This window comes from Coloeus monedula (assembly GCF_965178545.1).
Source record: "Coloeus monedula genome assembly, chromosome: 6".
NCBI classification, from domain to species: Eukaryota; Metazoa; Chordata; class Aves; order Passeriformes; family Corvidae; genus Coloeus; species Coloeus monedula.
In genome coordinates, this window is record NC_138786.1 from 11,669,426 (window position 1) to 11,688,125 (window position 18,700).

General features: G+C 40.3%; 1 protein-coding gene across 3 annotated transcripts in view; it reads right to left on the reverse strand.

Annotated features, from left to right (window-relative positions):
• Positions 1-938: 938 nt before the first annotated feature.
• The window catches only part of AMPD3 (adenosine monophosphate deaminase 3), a 33,409-nt gene continuing 15,647 nt past the window's right edge, over positions 939-18,700 (reverse strand). For all 3 annotated transcript variants that reach the window (XM_082282870.1, XM_082282869.1, XM_082282871.1), the window contains exons 7-15: positions 14,589-14,783; positions 14,209-14,340; positions 13,145-13,308; positions 11,878-12,004; positions 10,967-11,130; positions 8,836-8,956; positions 6,759-6,932; positions 5,563-5,673; positions 939-4,642 (exon numbers count right to left, since the gene is read on the reverse strand). In XM_082282870.1, coding sequence (XP_082138996.1) covers positions 4,466-4,642; positions 5,563-5,673; positions 6,759-6,932; positions 8,836-8,956; positions 10,967-11,130; positions 11,878-12,004; positions 13,145-13,308; positions 14,209-14,340; positions 14,589-14,783 — 1,365 coding nt within the window. In that variant the 3' untranslated portion in view covers positions 939-4,465. The remainder of the gene's footprint in view (positions 4,643-5,562; positions 5,674-6,758; positions 6,933-8,835; positions 8,957-10,966; positions 11,131-11,877; positions 12,005-13,144; positions 13,309-14,208; positions 14,341-14,588; positions 14,784-18,700) is intronic.

Below are 18,700 nucleotides of genomic sequence, written 5' to 3' on the forward strand. Positions count from 1 at the left end.
AAGAGTCTGTGCTTCCATGCTGATGTGGTTCTGACCCATTTTAATAGATCTTCAAAAATGACTTTTTATGTGAGACAGTCCCTGTTAGTCATGGTCAATGATGAATGAATTAGTGGTGTTGGTGTCTTGCTATTATATGGACTGTTCTCTGTGCTGTTTAACAGTGGTGTTTAGTGCTTTCAGGGGTGTGGGGGAGAAAGGCACATTCCTCAGTTACAGATGAACCTGTACTCTTGTGCTTCACCAGTGCTGCTCGTGTACAGAAATAAAGAGTTTGTGTACTGAAAGAGATGATGATTTAATCTTCATCTAAAAATCTTGACTTCCTTTCTTACTGAAGTATTTTGTGTTAAGCTTTTCCTCAAAAGTCATGGTGACTGTAGCAGGATGTCTGTGTCGATACTATTTATTTAAATCTGTCACTTGTTGGCTTCTTGGTTGGGTTTTGTCAGATAAAGCTGCTGTGCATGCTCATGGAATCACAGTACAACTTAAACTGCTCTGCCCTGAGTGTCAGGACTGCTTTCCTGCTCCCAGGCTGGGTGTCTTGACTCTCAGCTCAATATCCAGATGAGGCTCCACAATCAGGAGGAGCTGCTGCATGCTCTGCCCTGGTGCCCAACTTGGAAGAGCAGGGAAGCAGGGTGGGCACCAAGCGATGGTGGGGACAGCAGTGCAATTTCACTTTCAGAACTTGAGGCCAGGTCGGAATGGTTTGTTTTCATTGACACTCAGTTGGTTTAAGCCAGATAAGCCTTTAGCCCTTCTCCTAAATAGTGCTTACTGTCTTCTCTATCTCCACTGGGGTTTTTTTTCAGTTTTTGTGCTTTATTTAGGTTTAGTCAGTTTAATTGCACGGGGTTTTAGTTCTACTTAAATGCGGAGACTTGGAGGAGGTACAATTTTTTTGAGAGGTACACACAAAACTGGTAACCATATTCTTTTACAGTTCATTTATTAATGTAATGTTTAATGCTTCCACAAGAGGCAAAAGATAAACATCATGTAACCCAGGCACAGAAAGAAAAAGCAGTTTCTACAGACACTTTTTCAGACTTGGATTTTAACTAGGCAAAGAGAACAGAAAGGTTTAGCCACACATAAAGAACAATGATAGGAGACAGTAAGGTGGCTCTGGGCTGTGAAAAAAACCCATATTCTCCAGTAGCAGAGCAAATGCCTTAAGTTTGCTAAAGTAACAGAACAGAAATTGTTCAGGTAGATGGGTTGTAAACATCAAATAGCCATAATTAATCATTTCACATTGAAAGTATAAAATGCTTTTTAACCAACAGATTTAAGGAAGGCTTGAATAACATTTGAACCTGTCTCCTAATGAAGCCAAGAGAAAGTAGAATATTCTTCCATGCTGCAGCAGTGCTTACCCAATAGCCACCTGCAGTGATGTTCTTCCAAGCCCTGAGTCAAACCAGCTGTGTTCTAACCAGGTTTGACCTCAGCGCAGCTGGGGGGATCAGCCACTGCCCTGTCCTGCACTGGTGTCCCTGTGTACAGCAGTGACTCATGCTGGATCTACTTCTTCATTCCAGCCACAGCCTGAGCCCACAAGGCTGCTCTGAACAGCCTCACATGAGCACAAAAGTGCAACTTAAAAAGAAGAAAACAAGGCAAAGCTTAAGAACTGAGCTTGGGATTCAGTAACATTTGTCTAATTAAAGGATGACCAGGAGAAATGTAGTAGTGGAAGCTTGAAAGGATGTCTGTTAATATTTCCCCAAATATAATACTATAAGCCCAATTTCCCCTTAAAAGCAGCACACAAGAAAGCACAGAAAGCAGAACTTGTAGTCATGACCACTTATGTGTTACTGTGGCTATTGTTAGAATCCCAATTACTGTCCATTCACTGAATATTCAAATCCAGTTTTCTTTTTTTTTCAATAACAGCTACAGATCTATTAGAACCTGAGGTAAGGAAAGCTGAAAAGGTACTAAACATACACAAATTCGGTATAATTTTAAGGAAACTAAATAAGAAATGTAAGTGACAACAAAAGCAGCACTAATAGCGACCTTCAGGTGAAACAACCCAAGTAAAGCAAGGTTTATCAGATGGAAATACTTACAATTGAAATTCTTCATACCAAGCACGTTGCTTACTTAGCCTGGATGCAGATGTTTATCACAAACAGTGTTATGTTATGGTAACAGTTTATTAGGAAGTTGTACCGATGGAAACAAGACACTTGCATTTGAGGCAGCTAAACAGCTTAAACCACTTTTTCAGACTCTTAAGCAAATGACGCCAATTCTGAGACTGCATTCTATGAGCTGCTGAAGTTCCTAACAGTGAGGCTGACAGGGGCTGCTGACACAGAACAGTTTTATTCTCGTTCAGCTGGGCAGCATACCTTGGTCTCGCATGATTTTTAGGGGTACAAGGAATACAAAATCTGGCACATAGCAGATATTTGGCTGGGGCACTAAAGAGCTAAAGTCAAATTCTCACCACCTGCCTGCAGCCCTGGTTTTGGATGAAAAACCTCTGCAACACTGCAGTGCCCTCTGCATGACACTGGCTAACTGTGATGGTGAGTGGATGGCCAGAACTCTCCCTCTTGTGCCTTAATTCCCTTGGAGCAGCCTTAATTCCAGGCTGCTTCCTGACATCTTTAGGTTTAGCTCTCTCTCTCGGGGGGTTCTTGCAAGGCTGCACAGCTGTAGGAGGTGATAAGGAATTCCTTCTTCCCCTACTTTAGTGCCATTTCCTTGCAATCTCCATTCAGGACAGCAGGAACATTAAAAAAAGTGTCCTTGTAGGTATCTCTTTAAACTGCCACAGCCTGAGGAGAGAGTCTTCAATGCCTCTATACATTTATGCCATTAATGGGTTGTTTGGTACTGGTGGTGTCACCACTGCCACTTTTGGCTGCATTTGCAAGGGAAAGTGAGACCTGAAGAGCTCTTGAAAGGAAGGCTGTAGGTGCCCAAGCTCCAGGAGAAGGGCCTGGCCTAGGAAATACAAGTGGCACAAGACATCTGATGGAGCACAACATGCAGGGTTCAAGGTCAGGTGAGACTTGATGGGCCAGTATCAGTTATTTTCTTTTTATGCATTAATGCTGAATGCCTGTTTGAAGAAGCCCAGCATCCCTATGCAGGATATTAAGAGAGCCAGGGATCTAACCCTGGGTTCAGACCCTGCCTTAGTGACTGTAGGCCTTTGAATTGAGTAGTGCAGTGCTGGACTCACTGGCATCCACACCCTCTGCTGCCCCTGGCCTCGAGTCTTTTTTGGTGTGAAACTCTGTGCAGCTTCTACAATACAAAGATGCCATTATGTTATTACCTTTAATCCTCTCTGAAGGAGTAGTACCGTGTCATAAGGATGATGAAATACAAAGAAGATTGAAAGTGATAAATACTCCAGTAGCTGTATTGTACTAACCACTTCCTCCTAAAGAAATAGTTTAACATAACATACCATGATTTGAAATGACAGATTTCAAGTGGGCTGGCTTCTGTATAAATAGACAGCTTGACTTCCCATTCAGCTGTAGTCGACTAAAATACAGACTAAAACAAATGTGTAAAAATATGTCAGAAGTAGGACCAGAATCAGGTCTGGCATTTCTACCACTGATTCATAAGAACACTTCCCTTTTTCAAGTAAAAAATTTCTCTTTATACGCAACCAGAATTATCTGCATAAATTTCTAAGTAATTTGAATGGGCATATCCACATATTCCCATTACAAAGCAATAAAAAAAGTGTTCTCAACTTTCAAGGCAAAATATTCATGATATAATTAGACTCATTACAATGTTTTATAGCGATTTTGACACCATGTTTTCCACTTGCTAGATTAAAAAGCATTCGTTTGTTGTTCTTCACTGACACACTACAGAACAACAGGAATTAATTAGTTATTGAACAAGATTACCCGATGTTGGTTTTTCTTGTTTTCCAATATAACTGCTGAAACATTGAGTTAAAAACTGTGTCAGAACACCTTCCAGAATAAAAGGGTAGCCTCAAAATTCTGCACCCCATAGAAACTGCTAATGAATAAAGGGTTAAACTTAAAAGTGTTAAAAGCCATGACTGGTACTGAGACTTGCAGGACCAAACCAGGTGGGCGTGTGCTGTCAGCATCTGCAGGATCCTCAGGTGCACAGCACAGATGCATTACAGATATTCTCTCTGGTTTCCCAGGCTACACTGCAGGGCACAGTTAAGACAGTATGAAACAAATAGTACATGATTCTGAGTTTGCATTTAGTATTTACAGCAATCTTAAAAAGCCTAATGTTCGTAGAAACCAAAATGTTTGCAACGAGAATAATGAAGTAACAGGTGATGGCAAATGCTGTTTACCTTCCACAGACACTCCCTTTGTACTGTTCAGCTATGTCTTGGTAGCATCAAAGACAGATGATTTGATGTCAATTTGCATTTTATCCTGCTCAGGAGGGACATGTTCTGGTTTCTCTGAGTTTGTAACTACTTGGACAGAGTAGAAATATCTTCTGTTCTCATGGCATCAGCCAGGAAGCTGAGTTCATTGCACAGAGTCTCGTACCTGAAGGCCATCCGGATCTGGGCAACATTTGTCTTTCGAATGTCATTTCCCTCAGGCCCTTCCTTGCAATAATTCACCCCTAGGAATTTCTGTTTTTCCTGTGAATGGGATTAAACATGAAAAGGAAGAAGTCAGTTCAACTATTTTGATTTATTGCAGAAATAAGTGTTTGTTAGTTGAATGAGTCCAGTACAAGTGAAAAGAGCAGTTTCAACCAGCTGGACATTGAACTCTTCCTCAGAGTCTTAACCAGTTTAGGAGATTTTAAGGTCAAAGTTTATCCATACAATCACTCAAAACTGCACTCAGTCTGGCTTGCTAAAACCCTCTGTGTTAAGTGTTCAGCCTTCCTTGCTATATCTTGCATGTGAGAGGGCAAAAAGAGGCTTAGGTCTCTTTTGTCAGTTAAATGTTGCACAAGAGGAAAATGAGTAGTTGTCCCTAGGAAATATTGGAAGAAACAACAGAATATACTCATGAAGCCCCTTCACATACCAGTTCCTTCAAAGACTTGTTCAAAAGTGACATAGAAGAGAGGATGATCTAAAGTAAGTCCTAGTTCTGGCTGTATAGAATTTTAAGGCCAAAAGGGAATTTAATCTGACTGCCTATCTAAACAAGAATATTTTCTGTAGTACTCCCTTTTAAGCAAAAACATGCCTTGCTTATGCCAGGCTGTTTATTTTTACTTAATGCTAAGACACAATGTAGAAAATCACTGGCAGAGGGATATCACCAAAATAATTAAGTTTGTAACTGGAAGGAGAGCTGAATATAAACAGGCATCTGGTGTCTCTACGTATTTTGAGAATTCCAAAACAAAGCTAATGGGGAAAAGTAATGTTAATACTTTACTTGTAATGTAAGACTGCATAGCAGATAGTTTTGACTATTTCTGGAAAAGAGGACAGGGATGTGCACAAATACGTCACTAAGCATCTGCTATTCAGTGTTCAGAATACTGACTTCTGGGTTCCTACTTGCCCTAATATTAACAAAAGAGGTTTTCCAGACATACCTTATCTGACAATCCGCTCTGTAGAACGCTGTTTCTTGCTATTTCACACAAGTCACAGGTACTTAGTTTCCACACCTGAGCTGCAATAGCATATTCTTCCATGAGAGCTTCCTGCAGCACCAAAATACATTTAATATTAAATTATATGTAAATAAGATATAAATGGGGATATGTACTCATTACTAATTAAGGATTTTATACATGCTCTTTAGACAGCTGTGAAAAATTAGAAGTTTAAAACTTTAAAAATCACAATCACTATGTAAAGAATTGTTTATTTCAAATTTCCCAAGGACTACTGGTTAATAATTAATAAGGCACTGGGTATCCAGTTAGCTTAGTCTAAGAAATTGCAGCCTGCAGTCCAGATCCTTGGAGGCATTTCCTAGGCAATTGCAAAGGAGCCCCCAGGGTACACAAACACCCTGGAGCACCCAGTTGTAAAGCTTGAGTGAATGTGCACATGGACAGGTAGCAGGGCAATTTCTTGCTCCGGCCCTCCTGCATCAGGCGGGCGGGTGTGGCCCCAGCAGGCTGTCCCAGAGGAGGATCCTCCACACTCCATGTGACTGCATCCATGCTCCAGCCAGCAGCAGCTCCGTGTCCCGGCCAGCAGCCAGCCCGGGGCAAGGCCAGCAGAGCTCGGCTTGTCCTGGGACACGCAGCTGAGCAATGGATGGGCCCCTCTGGGCACAGCATGGCTCAAATCGGTGCCAGCCACAAACGAGGGCATCACAGCCAGTGACCAGGCACTCCTGTCCTGCCAGGCCATCCAAGGGCAGGAATCTGTTTCAGCTCACTGGGCAAGCAGCTCATATGTCATCTTGAGATTCCACATCGTGTTTTTGTAATGTACTTCCCCAAACTTATTAGAGTAAGGAAACTGGACTTTCCTGGCACTCTAGAGGATTGTTTATGAAGGCTCAAACCTCCCTTCAGCCTCATCCTTCATTTTATACTTCAACAGCCAACACTGGAGAGGCAAGAGTACAAAAGAAACATAATTAGGAAATCAGACATTTCCTTCCGAAGCCTAACAGTGAGTAGTAGACAGAGAATGAGGAGGGAGAATGAATGAAGTGACTGAAAGACATGACACTATGTCCTAAGCAATGAAATAGAACAGCTTTCAGGTCAGTCTGGACCCGTGTGGTGCTGTTGCCAAATTCAAAGCCAGGGCTTTTTGTGATTCCTACCTTTGTATAATGAAACTGCATAGGATCATCTGTGGAGAGGGAGATGTGCAGTCCCTTATGGAGAAATTCCCGTAGTGGATTTTTTGAGTACTCCAGGAATAGGCTGTTGTTACTAAGTGGGGACATAGCAATGGGTATTTGTGCAAGATAATAAAGATACTGGAGGACAGGGCTCTGCAAAACAAAACACAGTCAGCATTTAATGGTACTATGGGATAATGAAAAAGAGCAGGATTTCCCTTGGATAAAATGGAAACAGCACTACAGAGGGAAGACTAAGACCAAAAACTTAGGTTGACATTAAACCATGACTTCTCTACAAAATATTTAAAAGTCTGAATTTTAAATCTCACTGATTTTTATAAAAATAATTTACATTCTTAAATATAGGTGTCATCTTTATAAAAATAAGGTGACTAATATTACTGTAGATTAGTAAGTATATATGACCATTATGGGCACTGCATTTGATACCAGCTGCATACCTTCACAGAAAACAGATGGGCAAGAACTGCTAAACAATTATTTATTTCCAAAGCTGCAGTCCAATAGGTAAATTTTAGCAGCAAAAGGAGTTTTAATTTATGCGGTCATGTGTTGCTGTTGTACATAACAGAAATTATCTGTGATCACCTCATCTTTATTACTATTTTGCCTCAGCCAACCTGTGAACCTAACAAGTACCTGTATTACTGTTACTATTATTAGTACCTGTTATGCCATCTTATCACACCAGGCCACGCAGGAGACAGTGAAGAGGAGAATTCTTTGGTCACACTCTGCTTTACTGCTACTCTGTCTGGGTCTAATTTTGGGAATTACTACTTGTGAGCATAGTATCAGACATGATTTTAGGCAGATTTTTTCTTTGTTCTTGGTTATATTGAAAAATACAGAGAATTCTCCAGCATTAACCAGAAAAATCTCACTTGTAAGGGAACTCCTGAAAGATTACAGGGAACTAAGTACAAGTCTGCCACCCACTGACCAATTATTTTAATTATGAAACAGTGCCCTGCAGATGGAGTTGAGTGATGGTTCTTATTAACTGATGTGACAGGAATTGTAACATTTGTTCTGTCATAACAATTGAGTTCTGTCTAAAATATTGTTGTGTCAAACAGCTATGTTGCATTTCTTGATCAAAATAATCAAACCCTTAAAGAACTTCTGAATGAACCCTGAAGTACAGAAATGCCAATCTGAGAAAATTACCTTTATCCCCATAGAGAAAAAATGAGAGCTTTCCTTAAGTTCTTCTGGGACTAAACCAGGGAGTAGTAACAAGTAGCTCTGCTTGGAGTACCAAAAACAGGTGCTGCCAGGTCTTTGACATATCTGAACATATCTGATCTTCCCTGTGAAGACAAAGCTGTCTTTTTGTAGCTTAAGAATAGGAAGTTCAGTTGAGCTTATTTATTTCATTGAATCATTAAATAATTTGGTTTGGAAAAGGCCTTAAAGATCATCTGGTTCCAACCCCCAGCCATGGGCAGGGACATCTTTCACTAGACCAGGTGGCTCAAAGCCGCATCCAACCTGGCCTTGAACACTTCCAGTGATGGGACATCCACAGCTTCTGGGCAACCTGTGCCAGTGCCTCACCACTCTCACAGTAAAGAACTTCTTCCCAATATCTAATCTAAACCTACCCTCTATCAACTCTCCCTTGTTCTGTCACTACCTGCCCTTGCAAAAAGCCCCTCTCCAGCTCTCTTGTAACCCCTGTTTAGGTACTGGAAGGTGCTAGAAGGTCTCCCTGGAGCCTTCACTTTTCCAGGCTGCACAACTCCTATGCTCTCAGCCGTTCCTCAGAGGAGAGGTGCTTCACCAGAGGTGCTCATGGCCTCCTCTGGAGTCCCTCCAACACCCCAACGTGTTCTGGTGTTGGGGTGGTCTGGCTGGAGTTTCTGACCAAACTGAAGAGTTACTTGTGCCTTGCTAAAAAAATGAATTAATGGTGCGGCCCAAAATTAATTTTGGGCTGCTCAGATAAAGTCAGTTTGATGCCTGCAGTTCGAACCAGTGACAGATGTCTGAGCACACAATGATTAGTTTAGGAGCAACCAAGCAATACCTTCTTCAGGAGCAATCCATGAGAGATGTTGTCTGCTGTCAGAAAGGCAGAAACAAGGTGTGTGATAGACCCAGCTTCTCCACAGTGAGGTCGAAACAGGAAAGTGCACATGCCTCTTTCCCTGAGGAGATAAAAAGCAAGTTACTCTGAAAAAAAGGCACTGTTCTTTATCTCTTTGGTATATAACTGTCATTAATATGTGAATTTAAAAAGAAGAAAATCAAGTTACACATTCTCCTACAGTTTGATGTGACATCTAATCAGGCCTACCTGTCGTGGGCTGCTGTCAAAAGGGTGCATCCCACTACCAAAGCCCCTTCTACCACCAGACATATTTGTATCTTCTTTCCTCCCCAGAACACCTCATTCAGCAATTGTCACCCCACTGGGTGAACAGCTACTGAATGGATTTAAGTGGAGTGAACTGACAGATGGAAAATTCAGTAAACCCATGCAACCCATGGCTGCAGAATTCCTGGTTCAAAATGAGGAAGGGGAAGCACGTTGCCAAGAGTTAGCTAACAGTACTAGTGTGATGAGAGCCTGCCATCTCACCAGGGTAAGTGTAGCATAAAACCACACCCTCAGAAGCAGGAATGTTAGTTACTACACCAGAGTTCACACTGTAATTTCTAGAATTATGTTATCATCTACATTAAAAGTGATGCTGGGTTTGAGGTTATAATGGACCCTGTTACTCAGTTCAGACAAATGTCCCACAAGTATCTGGAGATGTTTAAAAAACAATTTCAACAAGGAGTGCTAAAATATAAGGCAATTCTAAGGTGGAAATTTAGTAACATTTCTCCTGATGTGAGGATGTAATCCATCCTCGCTAATATTACAAAAAATATAAAACAGTCTTGTCAGGGCTGTGTTGACTCAAGTACTCAGTATGATTAACAGGGTGAACAGGGTGACACAGTTGTAGTGACTCACTGGTGAATTCTGTCAGTATCTCACTTAGCTGTAAAGAATATTTAATGATTATCTGGGGGCATTTCAATACAGAGGTTGAAATGATCTTGAGGTAAAAAAGAAATGCATTAGTGCTGGCAGAATCTGTCCTTGGAATAGAAAAAGCATGTAGACTGCAGAGAACGTAAAGGAAGTCAGGAGAAAGGGATGACTTATCTGCTGTAGAGTGTCCTTTCCATTACAGAATTAAAACTAACAACTATGCCTGTTTGTTACACATACAAGGTAATTTAAGGTGGGTGTTTGTATGATGAGTTTTGATCAAATAGGATGATAGAGACATTAATGCTTGAAGTAGCAGTGGGAGAGAAGAAATAACATTCCAAATGTTAACTTGGATAAAATTGTAAAATGACAAATCTGTGCACGTTCTAGAAGAAAATCCCCAAACATTTTCTAAATAACTAAAACAACCTAAATAAATCAAATCCTTGAGGATAAGTGATGACACTGTCATATCAATGGATAACCTCACTGTGCCTCAGCTGGAGTCAGTTGTGCAGGTCACTCAATGAGTCAGCTGCAAATTTAGCAACATAACCTGACGTTGAATTTCAGGCTTTCCTGAGCCTGATGCCAAAATCTGCTTTGGCAGTCCGATGTCACATAACTCCCTGCATGACTTGCCCAGATGCTGGTCTCAAAAGTAGTAAAACTGAGTGAGTCAATAAGCCAGCCAAAGGAAGTTAGCTGGATGTGCAGCTTGTAATTGTGTCCTACTTGGTCTGTCTCTGAATGCAGCAGCCCCTAAGGCAGTGGGTCACAACAGAACTTTGTGTCTCTGAAATTACCAGGAGATAGCAAGCCACCAAGAGGCAGGTACATTGTACTTGGAAATCCACTGTGAAGCCAAGCAAAGGTCAGTAAGTGAGTTTTGTGGGGTTCCTTCTTACGTTTTGTTTGATATATGCAGCTTTAAGGAGTTAAAAAACCCCAAAATACACACAAATACCAAATCAAGATACTAATCTGATGCCTCTACAATTTCTGAGTATTTCATTTGAACTAGTTCTGTAGTAATTTTTTTCAAAATATCTCAAGTGACAACTCTTTAAAAAAATCAAAATAACCCTTGTTTCAGAAGATCTGTAATCTAGACACTGACTTAGTCTGAGAGCAAGATACTGATTTTCTGGGAGCAGTATCTACTTACCTTCTAAGGTTGTTTAGCAACATGATGTTCACATACATATAATACAAATAATAGCTATATGGGGGATTCTTCTCACTGGTCCATAGGTCAGGGTTAAGGCTCTTGTCAGAGAACATATGGCCACTGTGTTTGGATTCATCATCAACACTGTCAAAGCCAGTCACCTGGTGGGATAGGAAATTCACAGCAATTAGGGTTTTCCAGAAGCAAACTTCAGTGTCACTTACTCTTGCTTCAGGACTTGCTTGAACAAAGTATCCAGTCCCTCTTCCTTTGTTTCCCTCCCTACCCTAGCAGTCCTGCTGCTCTGCATCCCTCCTTCTGAGACAAACAGGAAGCCCAGGTGCACAAAAGCCTTCAGGATGCCGTGGGGGCTTACAGAGCTGCAAGATTCCCTGAGATCCAGACTGTAATCCTTTGAACTCATCTGTTGTCTTTGATAAGCAGCTGAAAGCAAGAGGCTCCCAGCAAACCTCAGAGTTCTGCTTCGGGGCACACTCAGAAATGGCTGTGTTAACCTTGTCCCAGCAGCTACATCCCCACTTCTCTCCTGAGATCCATCAGGATCTAAACAATGCATCCTTTCAGCTGCCTCCTTCTTGGAGGCCAGTCCAGAAGCAGCTCAAAGTACCCATCCTGGCTGATGATGCACAAGAGCATGCAAACATTTTTGGTCATTAATGAAAGCACAAATAAATAGGTGCTGAGCTGCTGAGGAAATAAACAGCTTATCTGACAACAGGACCTCAGTCAGACTTTTATTAAATTGTATGTCAGGGCTTTGAAACAATAATACAAGCAATCTATGGAGAAGGAAGCTTTTTTAGTGTCTGGGAACAGCTGTGGACCAAATAAAATATGAGTACTAGAGGATCTATTTCATGTGAGACAGAAAACCCAAACATACTTACATATTTGAGGAATAGGTGCAATTCTTTGTGGTCTTTGGGATTGATTGTTGCTTCAAACAAAGGTACAAAGATGTTCTCCAACATCTTCCCAAAACTAGGCAGAATATTTTTAGACCTAAATATGTCACTGAAGGGGAAAAATAGAAACATTCTTTAATAAGCTTGTATTGTCCTTCACTTTCATACTTTCTGTTATTTGTGTACATTCTAGAGCTTCAGTACCACCAGGATTCAGAAATTTCAAAGTTTCTGTCAGGGCAGATTGTCTCTGTGCTCTGTTTCCTGCACTGCCTAGCACTCTGCTTCATCCAGGCTCTGCTGAAGCTCTCACATGCTCCAAAAATAGAGACAGCGTGCAGGGGTAGATGCTGCCTCAGAGCAGTGACCCTTTCCCTTGCAGATATCCACGTACTAACAGGAGATAAGGAACTACCTCTCATGAAAGATTCTGTTTCCTAAAGTTGTAACTACTCCAAAGAAAAGTAGAATGCTATGCTTTAGTGAGCCTTTCAGAAAAAACGGATGGTACTTCCATGTGCCACTAAGTGCATGACTTGTTCAAAGTGCTGACTGTGCCATGCATGTAAGAAATTGCTACATAAGAAATTAGGGAAACTTTCTCCCCAGTGAAAAGCACACTCTGGGGGGCATATGTGACTGTGACAGCTCCTTCTCTACTGATACTCCTACTGTGACATTTCAAAACATGAAGCTCAGCTATTAAGTCTGACAAAATTATCAGGGGAGACTGTATTACAACACACAGTATTGGAAACAAAGAAATGAAGTCCCAAAGGATGCTTAAAAACTAAGAACTGATAAGGATTCAAGCTGGGAAATCATCAAGCTTGGGTTGTTTCCAAGTTCACTGTCATTTAGTCACTAATCTTGATGATAACAGTTTTACAGAGCATTTTCTACTCCTTCATGGAATTCAGGAGTTGATTTATTTTCATTACTAAATTGTATTTTAACTTGCCTTTGAATGCAGCTTGATTTCACCCAGTTGTAATTTTTGGTTTCAGACTTACAAATAATTCACAGTAGTTTTGAATAGCTTCATAAAGAGTAGACTCAATCCCCGTCTCCTGTCTTCCACCCCCAGACTGTCAGGAAAACTGCACCAATGGTAAAAAATAAATCTCCCAAGCTATTGCTTATAAATAGAACTACAGGACAGCTAATAAACCATCTAAATATTATCAGAAATTAAGTCATTGGTATGATTTCAAACTATTAAGATTACCAAGAGCTCCTGATTACTTACTAGATTCTGGGAACCTGAATTATCCAGCGCATATTAGGGGAATAAACTTTATGCTTAATGAACCATTTTGCCAAGTTCAGCCATTCATCTGGAGACCGTCCATAAATGGATAAGCGGGGTTCTGTGTACTGGTACTTACTTTCTTCTAGTTCACGGGCTACTTCCTAGTAAGTAATAAATATATTTGCTTTAATATGGATACTGAGATCATTTACAGCTAGAAATATATTTATCATTGCATTTTCCTCAGAGCAGACATAACTGTATTGGCACCCTTTAAAGATAAAGGGAACCTCTTGTCTTTCAATCCATTGTTTTATTTTAGGCATCTAAATATTCTCCTAGCAAGCTATCTCCAATATGTGAGTATAACTTAACTGTATATATAACCAGCAATAACTCTAACACCTCCTTTTAGAGGACAATGTTCTTGTGCAGTCATTACTAACACCTTTGTCAGACCTAAGTTTAAGATTGATAAATCAGAATTAGACTATTTAAACTAGAGCAAATGTCTACATAAAATATGCAGAACAATGGAGAATCTGACCCAGAATCTGTGGTAGCAAGAGATTTTACAGCAATTAATTTTAGACAATACTTCTGTATATTCAAGAAGAGCTGACATCTACTACATCACAAAAACTACAAATTTTTTTGTTCTAAGAAATTAATTTGAAGCCTGTTGCATGCATGTGCAGATGCAGATTTATGCAGAGGCACTGCCCTAGCTCCTCCTTCCCTAGCAACTACCAGTAGCCAACTAAATCCTAACAAAGTATTAAACCAGTGAATTGACCCTCATCTGCTCTCCATTAGTTTGAAACTGCCCACAACTCAGCTCTGAACTCATATACAGCTTATGTGTATGTTTCTAACTTATATAACTATTCAGAAAGCAGCAGGGGCTGGCTTAGCAGAGGTTTCCTCTGAGGAATTGCTGGAGCAAGCCCAATACTTGGAATCACTTAACCACAGTGTAAACTCTAAACACAATTATGACATCACAAATCTATTACAAACCTTCATTTCTCTACAGCTGGAAAAGCTTGAAACTTATTTACCTTGACCATACGAGCAAAATATTCACCACCAATATAGTTCTCAGTCTTCAAATACAAGTCCCTCAGCTCACTGGCACCAACTGGATTGTACTTGGAATTGAATTTGTCAAATCGATGAAATGTTTGACGTCCCTGGAGGAGAAAAAAAACCCAAATAACCATGGTTTTAAGAACAGAAAATAGTTTACAAATGACATTGCCTCGCAATAAAAGGCACAGAAAAGAAAAATCCTGTGGTAACTTCTTTCAAACATGCACTGTAATGCATGAAGTCAAATTCTGATTTAGTAAGTTATCATGCAAACATTGTAGAAATCAGAACTTTGCACTTGGAAAACTTAGCTTTTTTCCCATTTGTTTTGTCATTTCACTAGACTTACTGCATGGACATCTAAAGAGTCTACAGTGAGGTCATAGGGGTCCATGTGAAGGCTTTCGAAGACTTGCTTTAAAGTCATCTTCTTGCCTTTTTTCTCTGCAACAATCCTGTCAGGCTCCGTTTGATAGGTGTGCTTAATAAACCTCAGTAAGTGCTTCTGGTTCATGCAGGCAGCAGCATGGATATGAGTGTCCACCTGAAATCAAAAGGTTATACATGTTTATCATCCATCTACATAACTTAATTAGCAAAGTATCTATGTCACTGACAACAGGGACTAAAGCCTTCTAGAATATTCCTTAAGTAACAAATGGATTAGTACCTAAGCAAATCAAAATGTTTCAGAACGCTGAGATTTTGATTTTGGTGAAATTGTTCAATAAGCAGAACTGTAAGTAAAGTAGCCCTCAATTAATAGTTTCCTATTTATATAGGAAAATTTTCAACAAGATACATTCAAAGTGCCAATCACTGACCCTGGGTTCAGATTAAATTTGATACTTCCTTAAAGGACACTCTGATCCATTAGTATCCTTTTACTTCATTAATGAATCAACAATGCCACTCTAGTTATAGACTGTGGTTATAACTATCGTCACTGGCTGAAGGGCCTTGGAATTCTCAGCCATTTCCAAAAGCAGAATTCATTTTTGTATTTCAACCATGTGAAACATCTTAGGTCAGCAGAACTGAACAATATACACAAGAGATTTTTGTCACCATTTTTTCCAAGTTTAATTATAATACAGCAACTCATAATGCTGACACTTTTCAGATCTCTTTTCTTAGATCTCTTCACACACTAAGGAAAGTGCAAATCACAGAAGGGCTGAGAGTACTCCTTCAGGTTTTGTCGAAAAAAAAAAATACCGACAAGAAACAAATGGTTTCCACAGGTCTGGTCTGCTTTTGCTCAGAAGCTTGCACTGCTACCTGAGCAGCCTCTATTGGAACACAATCCAAAGAAACAACTCATGAGACCTGGAGGGTGGGTTGTCATTTAAGTTTTCCCTTCAGTATGTGTAAGTCGTTAGTAACACTAAAAAAACTTCTCAGATAAGCCAAATACTCTGATAAGCCAGCTGTAAGGAGCCACTGAACCTCAGTGTCTGCAAGGACTCTCATCCAGGACTCCTCTGTCCAGAAAACTGCAAACATGGACACGTACAAAGTGAGCCCAATGCATTCCCCTTTGTGCAGTGACTCTGCAGTTCCACACTCCCCCAAAAGAACTAACCAACATCCTTACCTGCTTTTAAGGATCAGCAGGAAACAGATCACAGAGCACAGTAAGCCACCCTCCTGCAGTGTAAACCTGGGTTTATGCCATGCCATACAGGCCACAGGAATGCCACTGCTTCACTTGCCACCTGGAGTCATTTTATTTGCATGTTATATATGCACAAGTTGTTGCAGCCTCTCCCTGTGAATGTCAGCAGCATAACTAGAGACCAGGATATGAGACGGAATCCTAAACACTTAAGTGTTAATCACTGCCTAAGTCAAATATACCAGATACATTAAAGCTAAATGAAGCAAGAAACATATTGCTGTCTCAAAGTACAGAATGTGAAGTACATTATTAATGCACAGGAAACACTGCTGTGTATAAACAGTAAAAACACTTCCATTTAACATATTATCACCCTCTTCAGCATACTTGTATAGTTACTTGGACCCAAGTGCATTTTATATACGTGCTTACTCAGGTTAATAAACATCCTCTGGTTTAGGCACAAATGTTGTTTACTGTAAACTCTTCCTGGAACAGTGAAATACTACTAGGCTCGGTCACCTTGTATGGGAGAGTGAACCAACAGTTAACAGATGCCCTATAGGCTCTAAATATTCACCAAAGGCAAGTCACAAGCAGAGAATACGGGTGTAAGGACCCTGAGTAAGTGTAGTTTTTTGAATTTCAGAATGCAGTGTTCCAGTAGTGGCTCAGCTACTGGAATTAATGAGTCTTGAAAAAAGTCAGAACAAAACAAGACACAGCACTTCCGTTATGCAAATCAACATGAATTCACTGCTGTTAGGAGGGCAAGGACAGAAAGCAAGGAGGCTTTTTGTTTCTTTTGTTTGCTTGTGTGCAAGGATCACATTGCCTTTAAAATCCTGCTTCCTGTTGAGAAATAATTCTCTGGAGTGTGCCTTTGCTGTTCAGTGAGCTCCTGTGACATCTTCTCCAGTCCCCACAAACACATCACACACAGCCCTAGAGCTGAGCTAACCATGGTAGGTTTATTCTGAGAACAAAGATCTGCGTTTTTGTGTTTTTGTTTTTTTTTTTTTAAACCTCCTCCTCCTTCAACCTAACATACCTATCTGCCAAAAGTGAAGAGACCTTTCTGGAATCTCCTTCGTGCTTTTTCCAGAGAATATTCACTACTTTAGCTACCTTTTTTTACTACCCAGTATAATCTGACCTTTAAGCAAGCGGCAACTTCAGTAACAAAAAGTCATAAAAGACCCAAGTCTAAAGTCATAAGAGTATCACACAGCTTTTCTTCTTTATTGTTTTTTAGCAGAATTACAACTTTTTGGAATGCTTTAAGGACTTGAGCTTTGAGCTACCCTAGCACATAGTTAGTATGTATGCTCTTGTACATTTTTACCATGCAGGATGTAATCCCGACTAAAAGAAGCATCTGAACACAGAACCCTTAGACAGATCTTAGGTGGGCTGATTAGGTTAGGCAGATTATTGTCATTATTGTTGTTATTATTATGTTAAATGTTATCATGCTAAAAGAGTGTTACTAATTTCATTGTTATTTTTTATGAAAGGCTTCTACTAAAACAGTTTGAACAGATTGAATTCATATAAGGGTGACAAATACCCCCTTTGCCTCCTTCCTTCCTCCAAAATAGACAAAGCCACTCCCAGTTTAAGATGTTACTATTTTGTTCTTCATACAATACACGAAATAAGCTGACACTTTTCTGGACCATGAGTAACACACCCCTACCACAAGGTTTATTTGTTTCTATTTGCAAACGTACTGCTTGCATTTTCAAATTCACTATAGTAACATTCCAGCCCAGTTTCTCCTTAGTGGAAAAAAAAAAACCTGTCTGCACTCTCTTAAGCAAATTTCCTGTTGCACTGCACCCCTCCCCCAGCAGAAAACGTTTCACTCAAGATAACATTAATCTTCAATGGAAAGAAAAACAGAATGACTGACAGAAGCCTGTCTTGGAACACAATATTACACCTTCAGTGAACTCACCCTTTTAACAAATGGAAACAACTGTTTACATAAAGGTTAAATTCTTGTAATTCCATCATTCAAGCAATGGTGGACATCAGCTTTCTTGCACTTAAAGGATGTAGAATTCCCTTCACTCAGCAATTATCCATGTAACAAAGCCAGGCTTTCTTTCTCTGCACATTCTCAGTTCAGACTATTCCATTCCCTTCCTCACTGACCTGACCACCCTGTGCTTCTCTCTGCAGGCTTTGGGGTGAAATCTTGTCCTTCTCAGGCAAGGTGGTTACATCTGTGTACAATTTACAGCTTGAAGGAGTTGCCATTGTCCTCCACATCTAATCAGCACCAGCTTCCCTCAACCACTCTGCCTCCTCTCTTATCTTCCTGCATTCCCTCTCTTTCCTTCCACTGTTGCTCAGATCTCCACAAAACTTCCATCTCAGATCTATTTTATGGACGCTCATCTGTGCATATCAGAGACAGTGTTGCACCAAATTAGGCATATGAGCTAGATTCAGAGTGATTAAGTGATACATAAGCAAAAAAGAAATGCCAAGGCCAGCCCTTTTAGTAACACTGAACTTTCCCAGGGCATGGATTAGGAGCATCTACAGCTGTGAACTACCATATTTTCTAAACATATACACTTTAACTTGTAAATACTTCTAACCCAAGAGCTCTGGACTGCATGAACTTGACACTGAATCCTCTGCAGGCTTTACTTCAATGCTGAATTGAAGGAAAATCATTCCTCATCCCACTGCTAGATTCCCTGCTCGTCAGTACATTCATACTGCATCAGCTTTTCTGATAGGATGCAAAGCTTAATACAATGTGATTGATTTTCTCCTTGCAGTTCTTTAACAGGCATGAGAGGCAGAAGCACAAAATGCTCTGT